This window comes from Cherax quadricarinatus, unplaced genomic scaffold, assembly GCF_038502225.1.
Source record: "Cherax quadricarinatus isolate ZL_2023a unplaced genomic scaffold, ASM3850222v1 Contig2149, whole genome shotgun sequence".
In the NCBI taxonomy this organism is placed as follows: Eukaryota; Metazoa; Arthropoda; class Malacostraca; order Decapoda; family Parastacidae; genus Cherax; species Cherax quadricarinatus.
Genome location: NW_027197175.1, coordinates 27,613 through 44,944, shown reverse-complemented (window position 1 = coordinate 44,944; position 17,332 = coordinate 27,613). Strand labels below are relative to the sequence as shown.

At 41.1% G+C, this 17,332-nt stretch overlaps 1 protein-coding gene across 1 annotated transcript in view; it reads right to left on the bottom strand.

Annotated features, from left to right (window-relative positions):
- Positions 1-17,332, bottom strand: part of LOC138851797 (endosome/lysosome-associated apoptosis and autophagy regulator family member 2-like) — a gene marked incomplete at its 3' end in the record, with an annotated part of 66,527 nt that overhangs the window by 22,232 nt on the left and 26,963 nt on the right. The window contains exons 5-10 of the mRNA XM_070081272.1: positions 13,630-13,749; positions 12,725-12,856; positions 12,177-12,409; positions 11,482-11,623; positions 10,590-10,810; positions 4,255-4,440 (exon numbers count right to left, since the gene is read on the bottom strand). Of these exons, the coding sequence (XP_069937373.1) occupies positions 4,255-4,440; positions 10,590-10,810; positions 11,482-11,623; positions 12,177-12,409; positions 12,725-12,856; positions 13,630-13,749 (1,034 nt within the window). The remainder of the gene's footprint in view (positions 1-4,254; positions 4,441-10,589; positions 10,811-11,481; positions 11,624-12,176; positions 12,410-12,724; positions 12,857-13,629; positions 13,750-17,332) is intronic.

Genomic DNA, 17,332 nt, shown 5'->3' with positions numbered 1-17,332 from the left:
AGCAAAAGGTAACTGTCAATTCCCACTTTGTATTTGATTCCCCATAATTTAATCCCACCCCTCTTCCCAGCACCCTAGCATTTACTTCTTTTACAACCCCATCTATAAATATATTTTAAACAACCATGGTGACATTACACATCCCTGTCTAAGACCTACTTTTACCGGGAAGTAATCTCCCTCTCTTCTACACACCCTAACCTGAGCCTCACTATCCTCATGAAAACTCTTTACAGCATTTAGTAACTTACTACCTATTCCATATACTTGCAACATCTGCCACATTGCTCCCCTATCCACTATATCATATGCCTTTCCTAAATCCATAAATGCAATGAAAACTTCCCTACCTTTATCTAAATACTGTTCACATATACACTTCAATGTAAACACTTGATCTACACATCCCCTACCCACTCTAAAACCTCCTTGCTCGTCCGCAATCCTACATTCTGTCTTACCTCTAATTCTTTCAATAAGAACCCTACCGTACACTTTTCCTGGTATACTCAGTAAACTAATTCCTCTATAATTTTTACAATCCCTTTTGTCCCCCTTCCCTTTATACAAGGGAACTATATATGCTCTCTGCCAACCCCTAGGTACCTTGCCTTCTTTCATACATTTATTAAACAAAAATACCAACCACTCTAACACTATATCCCCCCCCTGCTTTTAACATTTGTGTCATGATCCCATCAGTTCCAGCTGCTTTACCCCCTTTCATTCTACGTAATTCCTCACGTACCTCCCCCACACTTGCATCCTGCTCTTCTTCACTCCTAAAAGATGGTATACCTCCCTGGCCAATGCATGAAATTACCGCCTCCTTTTCTTTGTCGATATTTAAAAGTTCCTCAAAATATTCCCGCCATCTACCCAATACCTCAATCTCCCGATTTACTAACTCCCCTATTCTGTTTTTAACTGACAAATCCATTTGTTCCCTAGGCTTTCCCTAGGAGGAAGAGGAGAAGGAGGAAGAGGAGAAGGAGGGGGAGGAGATGGGGGAGGAGATGGAGGAGGAGATGGAGGAGGAGGAGGAGCAGATGGAGGAGGAGGAGGAGATGGAGGAGGAGGAGGAAGAGGAGGAGGAGGAGGAGATGGAGGAGGAGGAGGAGGAGCAGATGGAGGAGGAGGAGATGGAGGAGGAGGAGGAGATGGAGAAGGAGATGGAGGAGGAGGAGATGGAGGAGGAGGAGGAGGAGATGGAGGAGGAGGAGATGGAGGAGGAGGAGGAGGAGGAGGAGGAGGAGATGGAGAAGGAGGAGGAGGAAGAGGTGGAGGAGGAGAAGATGGAGGAGGAGGAGGAGATGGAAGAGGAGGAGATGGAAGAGGAGGAGATGGAGGAGGAGGAGGAGATGGAGATGGAGGAGAAGGAAATGGAGGAGGAGATGGAGGAGGAGGAGATGGAGGAGGAGGAGATAGAGGAAGAGATGGAGGAGGAGGAGGAGATGGAGGAGGAAGAGATGGAGGAGGAGATGGAGGAAGAGGAGATGGAGGAAGAGGAGAAGGAGGAGATGGAGAAGGAGGAGGGGGGAGATGGAGGAGGAGGAGGAGGAGGAGGAGGAGGAGGGGGGAGATGGAGGAGGAAGAGGGGATAGAGGAGGAGGAGGAGATGGAGGAGGAGGAAGAGGAGATAGAGGAGGAGGAGGAGATGGAGGAGGAGGAGGAGAGGGAGGAGGAGGAGATGAAGGAGGAGGAGATGGAGGAGGATGAGGAGATGGAGGAGGAGGAGATGGAGGAGGAGATGGAGGAAGAGGAGATGGAGGAGAAGGAGATGGAGGAAGAGAAGATGGAGGAGACGGAGGAGGACGAGGAGATGGAGGAGGATGAGGAGGAGGAGAAGAGGGAGGAGGAGGAGGAGGAGATGGAGGAGGAGGAGATGGAGGAGGAGATGGAGGAGGAGGAGATGGAGGAGGAGGAGGAGGAGGAGGAGGAGGAGGGGGAGGGGGAGGAGGAGGAGGAGAAGGAGGAGATGGATTAGGAGGAGATAGAGGAGGAGGAAATGGAGGAGGAGGAGATGGAGGAGGATGAGGAGGAGGAGGAGGAGGAGAGGGAGGAGAAGGAGGAGGAGGAGGACGAGATGGAGGAGGAGGAGATGGAGGAGGAGGAGATGGTGGAGGAGGAGGAGGAGGAGGAGGAGATGGATTAGGAGAAGGAGATGGAGGAGGAGGAGATGGAGGAGGATGAGGAGGAGGAGGAGGAGAAGGAGAGGGAGATGGAGGAGGAGGAGGAGGAGAATGAGGAGGAGGAGAATGAGGAGGAGGAGAAGGAGGAGATGGTGGAGGAGTGGGAGGAGGAGGAGATGGAGGAGGTGGAGATGGAGGAAGAGGAGGAGTTGGAGGAGGAGGAGATGGAGGAGGATGAGGAGGAGGAGATGGAGGAGGATGAGGAGGAGGAGGAGAGGGAGGAGATGGAGGAGGAGGAGGAAGAGATGGAGGAGGAGGAGATGGAGGAGGAGGAGATGGAGGAGGAGGAGGAGGAGGAGGAGGAGATGGATTAGGAGAAGGAGATGGAGGAGGAGGAGATGGAGGAGGAGGAGGAGGAGAAGGAGAGGGAGATGGAGGAGGAGGAGGAGGAGAATGAGGAGGAGGAGAATGAGGAGGAGGAGAAGGAGGAGATGGAGGAGGAGGAGATGGAGGAGGAGGAGATGGAGGAGGAGGAGATGGAGGAGGAGGAGATAGAGAAGGAGGAGATAGAGAAGGAGGAGGAGGAGATGGAGGAGGAGGAGATGGAGGAAGAGGAGATAGAGGAAGAGGAGAAGGAGGAGGAGATGGAGGAGGAGATGGAGGAGGAGGAGGAGGAGATGGAGGAGGAGGAGATAGAGGAGGAGGAGATAGAGAAGGAGGAGGAGGAGATGGAGGAGGAAGAGATGGAGGAAGAGGAGATGGAGGAGGAGGAGGAGATGGAGGAGGAGATGGAGAGGAGGAGGAGGAGGAGGAGGGGGGAGATGGAGGAGGAGGAGGAGGAGGAGATGGAGGAGGAGGAGGAGATGGAGGAGGAGGAAGAGGAGATGGAGGAGGAGGAGGAGATGAAGGAGGAGGAGAGGGAGGAGGAGGAGGAGATGAAGGAGGAGGAGATGGAGGAGGATGAGGAGATGGAGGAGGAGGAGATGGAGGAGGAGGAGATGGAGGAGGAGGAGATGGAGGAGAAGGAGATGGAGGAGATGGAGGAGGAGGAGGAGGAGATGGAGGAGATGGAGGAGGAGGAGGAGATGGAGGAGGAGGAGGAGGAGATGGAGGAGGAGGAGGAGATGGAGGAGGAGGAGGAGATGGAGGAGATGGAGGAGGAGGAGATGGAGGAGGAGGAGGAGATGGAGGAGGAGGAGGAGGAGGAGTAGGACGATGATGATGATGATGATGATACGTAGTAATAATAATAATAATAGGTAATAATAAGTTCCCTTGAAGCATGAAAAACAAAGTCCACCCCTGACAGTGACATGATAACATCTGATAAGAGCTGACGTCTGATGACCATACACGACGTTGAGGGAGGGTGCAGCAGATAGGAAAAGATTAGAGGTGATATTTGATGAGCATCACCCTCACTTTGTTTTCGCTGGTACATAAACATGTCCGTCTGTCTATTTGTCTGTCTGTCAAGCTCCCTGTCTATCTGTCTAGCTCTCTCTCTCAGAGAGAGCCACAAGACTGCGTCATCACCTTTACTCATATCTTCAAGCAGAGTATAGCGCTTTGTCTGGATTTTTTGGGTTATCCTAGGTAATTTACACTATGTATACTTGTATTTATGTGTACCTGTGAGACAGATAGACAGACAGATAGAAAGAGATAGACAGATTGAGAGATACAGAGACAGATAGACAAAGACAGAGACAGAAGACAGAGATACAGAGATAAACAGACCCTAAACTTTGGATTAACATCACTTTCCTCTTAAAAGAGGAGTGTTAATATGACATTACATCAGTGAATTCTTGGTGTTTGCCGCACTGTTTGCTCTAACTGGCGCTCCTACAAGGCACTAAGTGGTCCCAGATTTTTTTAATACAGCGCACACTGAGTGTTAGGACCCATTCTATGCTGACAAGGCATCTCAGGCCAATCGTGCCAAATTTGAAGGCAGGAAAATTAAAAAATATACATGTATATACGTTTGGGGCACTACTCATAAGAACGTATATATACATTTGGACTGTTTAAGGGTTAAAAAAGTGGTTCCAAGAAACTTTGCTGTATTATCAATAGTAATCATAAAAATCTTTTTTTGTAATTATACAAAACTAACATTAGATCGTCCTTTGAGCATTCAGGACAGCCAAGTGCAGAGCTCCAGAGAAAATGAAAGTTGCAACCATCACAGGTACCATCTGGACACTGATGAGGTAGGGTCACTTTTCCTTCACCTGGCTCATCAGGGTTACAGCTCAATGTCACTGTTGTGCTCCTGCCCTTGGGACATGCACGAGTGGATCTGAAATAAGTAGGATATACAGTATGTGACTTTTATTTTTATCAACACATTATTTATTCATTACCTTTGTAACTTGTGAGTTCATTACCTTGTACCTAGTTCAGCCATCAAAACTTTGGGGCCCAGTCCCTGGACCCATTGTGTACCTCTATAATCTGTTAACACCTTTGTAACTTGTCATGATTGTGACTAGACCTACCTGGAGTTCATTACCTTTGTAAATTATGAATTCATTACCTCTGTAACTTGCTCAGCCATCAAAACTTTGAGGCCCAGTCCCTGGACCCATTATGTACCTCTGTAATCTTTTGACTACCGCCCACAGGATGGGTATGGGGTGCATAATAAACATATTAAACTAATTAAACTAAGAACACATTATTATTTTTTTTTTCAACAAGTCGGCCGTCTCCCACCGAGGCGGGGTGACCCAAAAAGAAAGAAAATCCCCAAAAAGAAAATACTTTCATCATCATTCAACACTTTCACCTCACTCACACATAATCACTGCTTTTGCAGAGGTGCTCAGAACACAACAGTTTAGAAGCATATACGTATAAAGATACACAACATATCCCTCCAAACTGCTAATATCCCGAACCCCTCCTTTAGAGTGCAGGCACTGTACCTCCCATTTCCAGGATACAAGTCCGGCTATATAAAAATAACCGGTTTCCCTGAATCTCTTCACTAAATATAACCCTGCTCACACTCCAACAGATCGACAGGTCCCAAATACCATTCGTCTCCATTCATTCCTATCGAACACGCTCATGCACGCCTGCTGGAAGTCCAAGCCCCTCGCCCACAAAACCTCCCTTACTCCTTCCTTCCAACCTTTTCAAGGACGACCCCTACCCCGCCTTCCTTCTCCTACAGATTTAAATGCTCCCCATGTCATTCTACTTTGATCCATTCTTTCTAAACGACCAAACCACCTCAACAACTGCTCTTCAGACCTTTGACTAATACTTTTAATAACTCCACACCTTCTCCTAATTTCCACACTCCGAATTTTCTGCATATATTTACACCACACACTGCCCTTAGACAGGACATCTCCACAGCCTCCAACTGCCTCCTTGCTGCTGCAGTCACAACCCAAGATTCACACCCATATAAGAGTGTTGGTACTACTATACTTTCATACATTCCCTTCTTTGCCTCCATAGATAACGTTTTTTGACTCCACATATACCTCAACGCACCACTCACCTTTTTCCCCTCATCAATTCTATGATTAACCTCATCCTTCATAAATCCATCCACCGACACGTCAACTCCCAAGTATCTGAAAACGTTCACTTCTTCCATACTCCTCCTCCCCAATTTGATATCCAATTTTTCTTTATCTAAATCATTTGACACCCTCATCACCTTACTCTTTTCTATGTTCACTTTCAACTTTCTACCTTTACACACACTCCCAAACTCATCCACTAACCATTTTGAATTTGATTCCCCATAATTTAATCCCACCCCTCTTCCGAACACCCTAGCATTTACTTCTTTTACAACCCCATCTATAAATATATTAAACCACCATGGTGACATTACATATCCCTGTCTAAGACCTACTTTTACCGGGAAGTAGTCTCCCTCTCTTCTACACACCCTAACCTGAGCCTCACTATCCTCATAAAAACTCTTTACAGCATTTAGTAACTTACCACCTATTCCATATACAGTGGACCCCCGGCTTACGATATTATTTCATTCCAGAAATATGTTCAGGTGTCATTACTGAACGAATTTGTTCCCATAAGGAATATTGTGAATTAGATTAGTCCATTTCAGACCCCCCAAACATACATGTACAAACACACTTACATAAATACACTTACATAATTGGTCACATTGGGAGCTGATAGTAAACCGGGGTCCACTGTACTTGCAACATCTGCCACATTGCTCCCTATCCACTCTATCATATGCCTTTTCTAAATCCATAAATGCAATAAAAACTTCCCTACCTTTATCTAAATACTGTTCACATATATGCTTCAATGTAAACACTTGATCTACACATCCCCTACCCTCTCTGAAACCTCCTTGCTCATCCGCAATCCTACATCCTGTCTTACCTCTAATTCTTTCAATAATAACCCTACCGTACACTTTTCCTGGTATACTCAGTAAACTTATTCCCCTATAATTTTTACAATCTCTTTTGTCCCCCTTCCCTTTATATAAAGGGACTATACATGCTCTCCTCTAATCCCTAGGTACCTTCCCCTCTTTCATACATTTATTAAACAAAAGTACCAACCACTCCAACACTATATCCCCACCTGCTTTTAACATTTCTGTCATGATCCCATGAGTTCCAGCTGCTTTACCCCCTTTCATTCTACATAATGCCTCACGTACCTCTCCCACACTTACATTCTGCTCTTCTTCACTCCTAAAAGATGGTATCCCTCCCTGGCCAGTGAATGAAATTACCGCCTCCCTTTCTTCCTCAACATTTAAAAGTTCCTCAAAATATTCTCGCCATCTACCTAATACCTCCCTCTCCCCATCTACTAACTCCCCTACTCTGTTTTTAACTGACAAATCCATACGTTCCCTAGGCTTTCTTAACTTGTTTAACTCACTCCAAAATTTTTTCTTATTTTCATTAAAATTTCTTGACAGTGCCTCTCTCACTCTATCATCTGCTCTCCTTTTGCACTCTCTCACCACTCTCTTCACCTTTCTTTTACTCTCCATATACTCTGCTCTTCTTATAACACTTCTGCTTTGTAAAAACCTCTCATAAGCTAACTTTTTCTCTTTTATCACACCCTTTACTTCATCATTCTACCAATCACTCCTCTTTCCTCCTGCCCCCACCTTCCTATAACAACAAACTTCTGCCCCACATTCTAATACTGCATTTTTAAAATTCATCCAACCCTCTTCAACCCCCCCACTACTCATCTTTGCACTAGCCCACCTTTCTGCCAATAGTCGCTTATATCTCACCCGAACTTCCTCCTCCCTTAGTTCATACACTTTCACTTCCCTCCTACTTGTTGTTGCCACCTTCCTCTTGTCTCATCTACCTCTTGCTCTAACTGTAGCTACAACTAAATAATGATAGAATATATCAGTTTCCCCTCTATAAACATGTACATCCTGGAGCCTACCCATTAACCTTTTATCCACCAATACATAATCTAACAAATTACTTTCATTACATGCTACATCATACCTTGTATATTTATTTATCCTCTTTTTCATAAAATATGTATTACATATTACCAAATCTCTTTCTACACATAGCTCAATTAAAGGCTCCCCATTTACATTTACCCCTGGCACCCCACATTTACCTACTACTCCCTCCACAACATTTTTACCCACTTTAGCATTGAAATCCCCAACCACAAGTACTCTCACACTTAGTTCAAAACTCCCCACGCATTCACTCAACATTTCCCATAATCTCTCTTTCTCCTGTACACTTCTCTCTTCTCCAGGTGCATATACGCTTACTATAACCCACTTTTCACATCCAACCTTTATTTTACTCCACATAATCCTTGAATTAATACATTTATAGTCCCTCTTTTCCTGCAATATCTTATCCTTCAACATTATTGCTACTCTTTCTTTAGCTCTAACTCTATTTGAAAACCCTGACCTAATCCCATTTATTCCTCTCCACTGAAACTCTCCCACCCCCTTCAGCTTTGTTTCACTTAAAGCCAGGACATCCAGCTTCTTCTCATTCATAACATCCACAATCATCTCTTTCTTATCATTTGCACAACATCCACGCACATTCAGACTTCCCACTTTGACAATTTTCTTCTTCTTATTCTTTTTAGTAATCTTTACAGGAAAAGGGGTTACTAGCTCATTGTTCCCAGCATTTTAGTTGACTTTTACAACATGCATGGCTTACGGAGGAAAGATTCTTATTCCACTTTCCCATGGATATAAAAGGAAAAGTAATAAGACCAAGAACTATTAAGATAAAATCAAAATAAACTCAGATGAGTGTGTATAAATAAACGTGTACATGTATGTGTAGTGTGACCTAAGTGTAAGCAGAAGTAGCAAGACATACCTGTAATCTTGCATATTTATGAGACAGACAAAAGACACCAGCAATCCTACCATCATGTAAAACAATTACAGGCTTTCGTTTTACACTCACTTGGCAGGACAGTAGTACCTCCGTGGGTGGTTGCTGTCTACCAACCTACTACCTACCTATGCCCTGTTCCCCAACAGCACCAAGTTGGCTTGTTTTCAATCACCACACTGTGGCACCATAATACTTAATAATGTTTCAGTAAGTGCTTCAGGAACCAGTACATACATATCTTCAGCTGGTAACCATGATTTTAATTAATACAATCTCTACTGTGTCCAAAATATGGTCTTTGCATGCTAGAACCCACAAATATTTTTTAAATTCATTGTATAGTACAGTGGAACTTCTGGTCACAAATGCCTCTGAACACAAACAAATTGGTTCATGACCAAAAAAATTGCAAAATTTTTGTATCTGGTCACGAATACATAATCGGGTGTCAAACAAACACAGCTGAACCAATTTTCAGATTCCACACCCTTTTCCTTGCACGTCCTAATTTTCCCCACTTCTTGTTGTTTGTATACACCTAACAAAGACCTTCGCCTCATAGTCTGCCTTGGTCAAACATGCGTTCATTCGCTATGAACTTCTTGTGTTGTATTTCGTGTGTTCTTGAATTCATTTTGTTTTCTTGGTTGTTTATGGTATGTTTTTTCCCTGTTATTTAAGTTTTTTCTCTATTAAACTGTGCATTATTTTGTATAATTAAGAATTTTTCAAACAATGATTATTTGTTCTGTGCTTAAAATTCTTAAAAAGAAAAAAAAAAACTGTTTACAGCAAACGGTTTGTAGGGGTCTAGAACGAACTCGTGCAATGTCAGTTTTCTCTGCTGTTCAAGGTTTTCTGTGTTATTCAAGGTTTTTACACTGAGTTTACTATTACATTGTGCATTCTATAGTATAATTAACTATTTTTGTGCTTAAAAATGTTAAAAAAAAAATATTTACATATAGTTTGTAGGGGTCTGGAACGGATTAATTGTATTTACGTATAATTTCCATGGGGAAGTGGAACAGAATTCTTCCTCCGTAAGCCATGCGTGTTGTAAGAGGCGACTAAAATGCCGGGAGCAAGGGGATAGTAACCCCTTCTCCCATATAAATTACTAAATTTAAGAGAAACTTTCGTTTTTCTTTTTGGGCCACCCTGCCTTGGTGGGATATGGCCGGTGTGTTGAAAGAAAGAATAATCCAATGGGGAAATTTGGTTCGGGTCACAACCAGAGTTTTAGAATGAATTATGGTCATGACCAGAGGTTCCACTGTATAAAGGTCTATGGTGTTGCTAATATGCTTTATACACATAGCAAGCATAATCATGGTCAGGACGTTACCAGATATAAAGTGTTCTAACGTTTTGTGAATATTTTGTTTTACATGTAGAAAAAACTGGTATAAACATATAATAGTGAAAGACATATGAGTGGCTGACCCAATAAGAGATAAAACATTACAGTATTATCCTTTAGAAGCAGAATATATTTAATTCTCCCATTCTAAAGAGAATTACCTTAACTGTATATTTACTTTCAAATTTACCCTTCTTAAATAAGAAAAAGATATAGAGAATATTTAAAGAGTATGTGATATAAAGTACTGAGAGAAAATGTCATACCAATTTAATAATTGATAATCAGGAGGAATAATACTTCCCAGGAACTTGATACAATTTTAGCTACTGTAAATTAGAGAAGTGATCACCTCAGTTTTAGCAATGTTTGTACAGAAGCTTTACATGAGCAAGTTTGAATCCTACCATGAGCGTGTAGTGATACTGACTCAAACTTAGCTATTTAAATCTGAATCTGTGTTTGAAAATAAAGAACAAATTATATTTTAGTCATTATGAATTTCCCTTATGTAATTCATAAATTCAAAGAAGCAAAAGGAAAAGCTTGATAAAATTTAGTGTAAATGAAATATAACCTCTAGGATTTTCAAGGTAAACAATGAATGAGATTTTTTCACCCCTTTCTGGAAGACTGCTAAGACTATAAAGTACTGTACTGTTAATTTCACTGCTTAGGTTAAAAACTAATAAGATGTGTACTACTTACAAGGGTGTTGTATAGAAAAAGTGTAAGTCATGTTTTAATGAATTATTGGGTTGCTGGAATTCTTCTATAACAGTAATGTCCATGAGTGTAGTGTTTGTTGTAACACCAACTAGGTGGTCACCGAGGGTAACAGATTGTGTGGCTACTGCACCATTCCTTCCTGATCCAGTCATCCCTTCCATCCCTGGTACAATGGTAGATCGGCACACCCGAGATATAACCTGTAAAAATGCTTTCTACAGAACACATTTTATAAATCGACATTCACTTCATTAGTGCTGTATATATTTAGCAAAATTGCACAGTAGGACACCACAAATCCGAACTGCAAAACTCGAAGAATGATTTTCCAGACCTTCTGAATTGGGAAAAAATCATGAAAATCTTAATTCATTTTTTTTATTTCTTAAAAATGTGCAAAGAAGTTATAGCAGTTATACATTCTAATTGATCCTAAATAATATTTTTAATCTGTCAAATTTTCTGGCCTGAAATCTAAAAACTAAAGTTAAATTTTCTAAACTTACCCTAGGATAACCCAAAAAAGCCACCTAGTATTATTCCACTGGGATATCCCCTACGATATAACCTACATCTGGCTAACACATTAGTACCTATTTACTGCTAGGTGAGCATGAGCAGCCAGTTTAAGATGACTTGCCATGTATTTCAATCCACCCAAGAAATGAACCTGGGTCCTCTTGCTTGTGAGCTAAGTACTCTACCACAAAACTTTGCAAAAGATTTTTGAAACAATGGAATGTACTGCTTTGCCTATACAAAATATACATGGATACTGTGAATACAGTACAGCACTGTACTTTACATAATACTATAAATATTGAATAGGTAATAAAGAAAATTACTGCACTATCAGGATGTCTATACTCACAGTAGGGACTTCACCTTCCATGTTGTAAGAAACATTGTTAGCACAGGTGACACTGGTGTTCCCACAAAGTGAGATGTTAAACATGTGGAAGAACTTGGTGCCTGATGATGTAAAGAGTGTGCTACCCATCATGGCTCGTGCACTAAGAAAGGTGAAAATATAAGGGTAGATGGAAGAAAAATTATATGGATAATCTTGGATTTTTTTATGCTTTGTTTTTATTTTAATAATAAAATACATGCACTCTTTCAGCAAAAGAGGCCTCAGTATCAAATGTATCACACAACAGTATGAAAGCCTTTCTATAAACTCTTTTACACAACTACTGTACTGATAAATATTGTTTCAAGCAATAATATATCAAATCAAACAGTAACCATTCTTAAAGTCATTATTGGTACGTATCTTGGAAATGGTTACTATAATGTTTTATTATTGAATATAGCAGTAAATTTCAAACACTCTTCAGGGATGTCAGTAAAATCAGGTTATTATAATCTACTTTAATTAATTTGCATAAACTTGGTAAAATAAGCCTACCTCTTTCCTTTTTAAAACAGTCATGAATTGTTTTTAGGTGTATTACCTCAATAATGCAGAAGAAATTTTGTCTATGTTCATATTATGCTCTTTCACAGGTACAGTATATTCTAAATGATCTATTAGTAAGAAAGCAAATAAGCTAAAGAACATACTTGCTAATGTTTGTCAAGTCATAAGTTCTATTATCCACAGTTAGACGGCACTCAACGATACATGTGAGATGGTCTGGAGCAGTTAGTCCAGGGCCACAGGGAAGGCAGGACTGGCGACCATAAGGTAATGGGTCTGTCACTACAGTGTTGGAGGGGCATCGGGTGCATTCAGTTGTGTTATTCTCTATGTAGTGGCCTGCTGGGCAAGGAATACACCCTGCTGCTGCTGGAGCCTGAATGACATAAATATTCAACTCTCAGTGTTAAAAGAATTTTTATCAATCGACTGTTTCTAATAATTAATATTCTATGATTTATATGAAATACTCTACTACTGATACGAGAGAATACAGTATATACTACATTTCAAATAAACCTTCTATGTTATAAAATCTGTTCAAACTCAGATCTAGATAAATAACCATAGTAAGTGTTTAATAAGAAAAGCTATTTTATACACACACAAATTTATTCATATAAGGATGCCTTGGTGAGAGACAGTCGAAGTGTTGAAAAAAAAATGTAATCTAAAGTACCAAATAGCTTACCTGTGGACATGGAAGACATGAAGAAGCACCACCATCAATGGTGTTTGTCACGTTAATATTATACACTTTTGCCATATCTGTTTCGAACATACGTAATGACCCAGATTTTAAGTAGCTCTTTTCCCATGATACCTGAGAAGCCATAAATGTAAAGGAAACTATATTTAATACATGTAGATTAAACTCCTATCTATAAACAGTACAGATTACATAACTGATGCAGTACAGCAAACTCTTGATAAAATACTTAAAATTATCGTATAGGCAAAATCCACTGGTTAAATTGTACTTTTAGTGCCTTTATTTTCAATATTTATTGCAGTATATCTGTAAACTGTGTGTACAGTACAATTTTACATACCTTCTTCGCTTGCCTAATTCTTGGGCACGACCTACTTCAACATTGAACAAATGTTACACGACCTATGACTGCTGCATCTCTCCTGCCAACGGTTTATAAGCTCCTTCTCAGCACGTATGCCGTATTCTATTCAAGATTGATGGACTGACCACATCGACTCAAGGTTGAGGGACTGATTACCTCATTCTCCTCCTATTCTTCAAGATTCTCCTTTGTATGGACTGATGAAGCCACTGTGTGGCGAAACGTTTCCTCAATAAAGATACCCAAGAGTTGCACATGTGTCTAATTTATCAACATGTCGGTTCTCTGAACCATTCATCTACAAATTTTACATACCATATACAGCAGAGTACTTTAGTGCACTTTTTACTATTTTTTAGTAGCATTCTGATATAACATTCACTCCCTATTAGTCCATTATATTGAGGGTTTTACTGCTGTCTTTATTACAAGAAACAAAGCAAATGTCTGGCCAGTACACTAATACATAATAATAATCCACTTAACAAAATAATACAAATTAAAATAATTAACTTCTCACCTTCTGAAATGACCAAGAGAAAGTGTACGAGTCATTGCGTGTTACTAGGTAAGTATAATATTGACGAGGTTGAGCTCCTGTCCACCGCTGTAGTACTGTCACACCTTTTTTGGCAGAGGCCTAGAGAAAGATATACAATTCAAATTGGGGTACATTTAGCCTTATTGAGTAAGAGAGAAAATTCTTTACAACTGTAATAGTTACATGTTATTTAACTTATCCACATATGACAAGAAATTCCTTTGATCTTTAATTGTTCATTCTGTACAAAAGTTAATCTACAGTAACATTCTTTACCTAATAAATACACTTTATTAAAATTATACATTTAAGTTTGTACTAAAAGGATGTATTTGGTGTAATAAAATAAATAGTAGTACAGTAGACCCCCGCATAACGCTATTAATCCGTTACTGAGAGCTCATTGTTATGCAAAATTATCGTTATGCGAATGAATTTTCCTCATAAGAAATAATGGAAATCAAATTAATCCGTGCAAGACACCCAAAAGTATGAAAAAAAAAATTTTACCACATGAAATATACATTTTCCTACACACAAAGAGAAGGATACATGCACAATAGTAAAGTAGTACATGCACAATATACATTGTGCATGTACTACTCTACTAAATGAAGAATAAATGACACTTACCTATTGAAGATGCAGCAATGACTGATGAGACACTGTGTCCTGGGAGTGCCTTTTCCTCCTGAGTACTGTAGGTCCTGTTTGGCATTTTCTTCCAGAACAGGCCTTATCACACTGTGTATGCTACTACGATTCTTAAATCTCTCAAACCAACCTTTGCTGGCTTTAAATTCACCAATATGAGCACTAGTTCCAGGCATTTTTCCCTGTTCACCTGGGTGTTAGTCGACTTGTGTGGGTTGCATCCTGGGAGACAAGATTAAGGACCCCAATGGAAATAAGTTAGACAGTCTTCGATGACACTGACTTTTTTGGGTTATCCTGGGTGGCTAACCCTCTGGGGTTAATTGTTTCTTGGTATTCTCAATAAGCCACACCAACAACGGTGCTACAGCAGCAGCAGCAGCAGCTGACAGTGCTACAGCAGCAGCTGACAGTGCTACAGCAGCAGCAGACGGTGCTACAGCAGCAGCAGACAGTACTACAGCAGCAGCAGCAGCTGACGGTGGTACAGCAGCAGCAGCAGCTGACGGTGCTACAGCAGCAGCTGACAGTGCTACAGCAGCAGCAGACGGTGCTACAGCAGCAGCAGACGGTACTACAGCAGCAGCAGCAGCTGATGGTGGTACAGCAGCAGCAGCAGCTGAGTGCTACAGCAGCAGCTGAGTGCTACAGCAGCAGCTGACAGTGCTACAGCAGCAGCAGCAGCAGCTGACAGTGCAGCAGCAGCAGCAGCAGCTGACAGTGCTACAGCAGCAGCTGACAGTGCTACAGCAGCAGCTGACAGTGCTACAGCAGCAGCAGACAGTACTACAGCAGCAGCAGCAGCTGACAGTGCTACAGCAGCAGCAGCAGCAGCAGCAGTTGACCATGGTACCACAGTATTTCGATAATATTTCTCACCCTTTTTACCACAGGGTTGGCACTAGCTTTCTTGGGGCCCATGGTCACTTATTTTGCAGATAAAATCACCAAAAACGCTGTAATAACACGAAATGTTCCGATTGTATGCTTGGATGTTACCGCGGAGGCTGGCTTGTAAACAATGCCACCGGCGGAACATGTGAGGCTGGCTCAGGCCTCACATAGACGCGTCTCGGACGAATAGCGTTGAGCGAGCTTTTTAGCGCTATGCGAGGCAAAATTTTAGTGATAAAATGTATCGCTATGCGGATTTAACGTTATGTGATGCCAATGGTATGCGGGGGTCCACTGTATTTAATTATGAACACCATAATGGCTTGTACACCATTGGCTTACCTACTGTTTACAGCATCATATACATCGCAGAAATGGTTATAATCATAACCATAAATTTTGAAGGGGTGGACCAGTACGCTGGTGGGGGATCTCAGTCAGATGACCAAAAGCTCCAGCTGTGGGTCATCATATGACTAAGACCTGCATCAGGAAACACTTGACCTGTTTCCTGACAAACCTAATACCTACCAGATACGTTGTTGTGTAAACACCCCTTTCCCAACATCTTAACACTTTCTGCAGGTACTGGAGTTTTCTTACTCTCATTTTCCTCATTATATGGCTTCCAGTAGAACTGGGGTTTCTATATTATTTGCATAATAATTTTTTTCTGAGTGTGACCCACAACAGTTGGCTGTCACACAGCTAACTACTTTTACTGCTACATGGGCAGTGTAAATGGGTGTAAAAGAAAAATGTGTCCATACGTTTCATCAGCCTGGGGTTAAAACATGGAACCTTTTATTGAACCAAATGATCTAGTTAGCCAGAATTAAGTTATGAACTAAAAATACAGAAAAGATAAAAAAAAATACTTGCTTTGAAATAGTATAGTATTGGTATACAGTTGGAATGAACACCAAGAGGAAGAATTAAGTGCTACAACTTGGCAGTTAGATGTTTAGAATGAACAGTTATCTGGCAAATTTCATGACAATTAGAATGCATTATCAACTTTCCAAAAATTAATTAGTTAAGATTTGCTTCAACTTCATGCCCAGATGTCACTGCTGACACCTTTCTAAGAAACTAAATTTTTGTGTACCTTACAATGCTGTACGTACTTTGGAAGTGGAGACTAAAGAGATTTCTTAAGTAAATCAAATGTATATACTGTATTGCTTCAATACTATTTTATTATTATTATTTTTTTTATTGACACATCAGCTGTTTCCCACTGAGGCAGGGTGACCCAAGAAAGAAGAAACTCTCTCATCATTATTATTCACTCCATCACTGTCTTGTAAGAAGCTTGCCTACACTACAGTTAAAAAACTGCAACATATCAACACCCCTCCTTCAGAGCATAGGCAGTGTCCTTCCCACTACTGGCTAACTAGTTTCCCTGAATCCCTTCATAAACATTACTTTGCTTACACTCCAACAGCATGTCAAGTCATAAAAAAACTTGCCTCCACTCACTACTATTTAACATGCTCACACACTTGCTGGAAGTCCAAGCCCCTCACACACAAAAACTCCTTTACCCCCTCCCTCCAACCTTTCCTAGGATGACCACTACACACCCTTCCTTCCACAACAGATTTATATGTCCTCTGAGTCATTCTATTTTGTTCCATCCATTCTAAATGTCCAAACCACAACAACAACCCCTCCTCAGCTCTCTTGATAATACTTTTAGAAATCCTGCACCTCCTTCTAATCTCCACGCTACGGATTCTCTGCATAATATTTACACCGCACACTGCCCTTAGACACGACATCTCCACTGCCTCCAGCCTTCTCCTTGTTGCAACATTCAGTATCAATGCTTCATACCCAAATAAGCGAGTCTATACCACTCTACTCTCATACGTTTCTCTCTTTGATTCCATGGATAATGATCTTTGTCTCCATAGACTCCTCAGTGCATCACTCACCTTTTTCTCCCTCAATTCTATGATTCACCTCATCTTTCACAGACCCATCTGCTGACAAGTCCACTCCCAATTATCTGAATACATTCACTTCCTCCACACTCCCTCCAATCGGATATCCAATCTTTCATTACCTAATTTTTTTTATTATCCTCATCACCTTGCTCTTTAATATGTTCATTTTTAATTTTCTT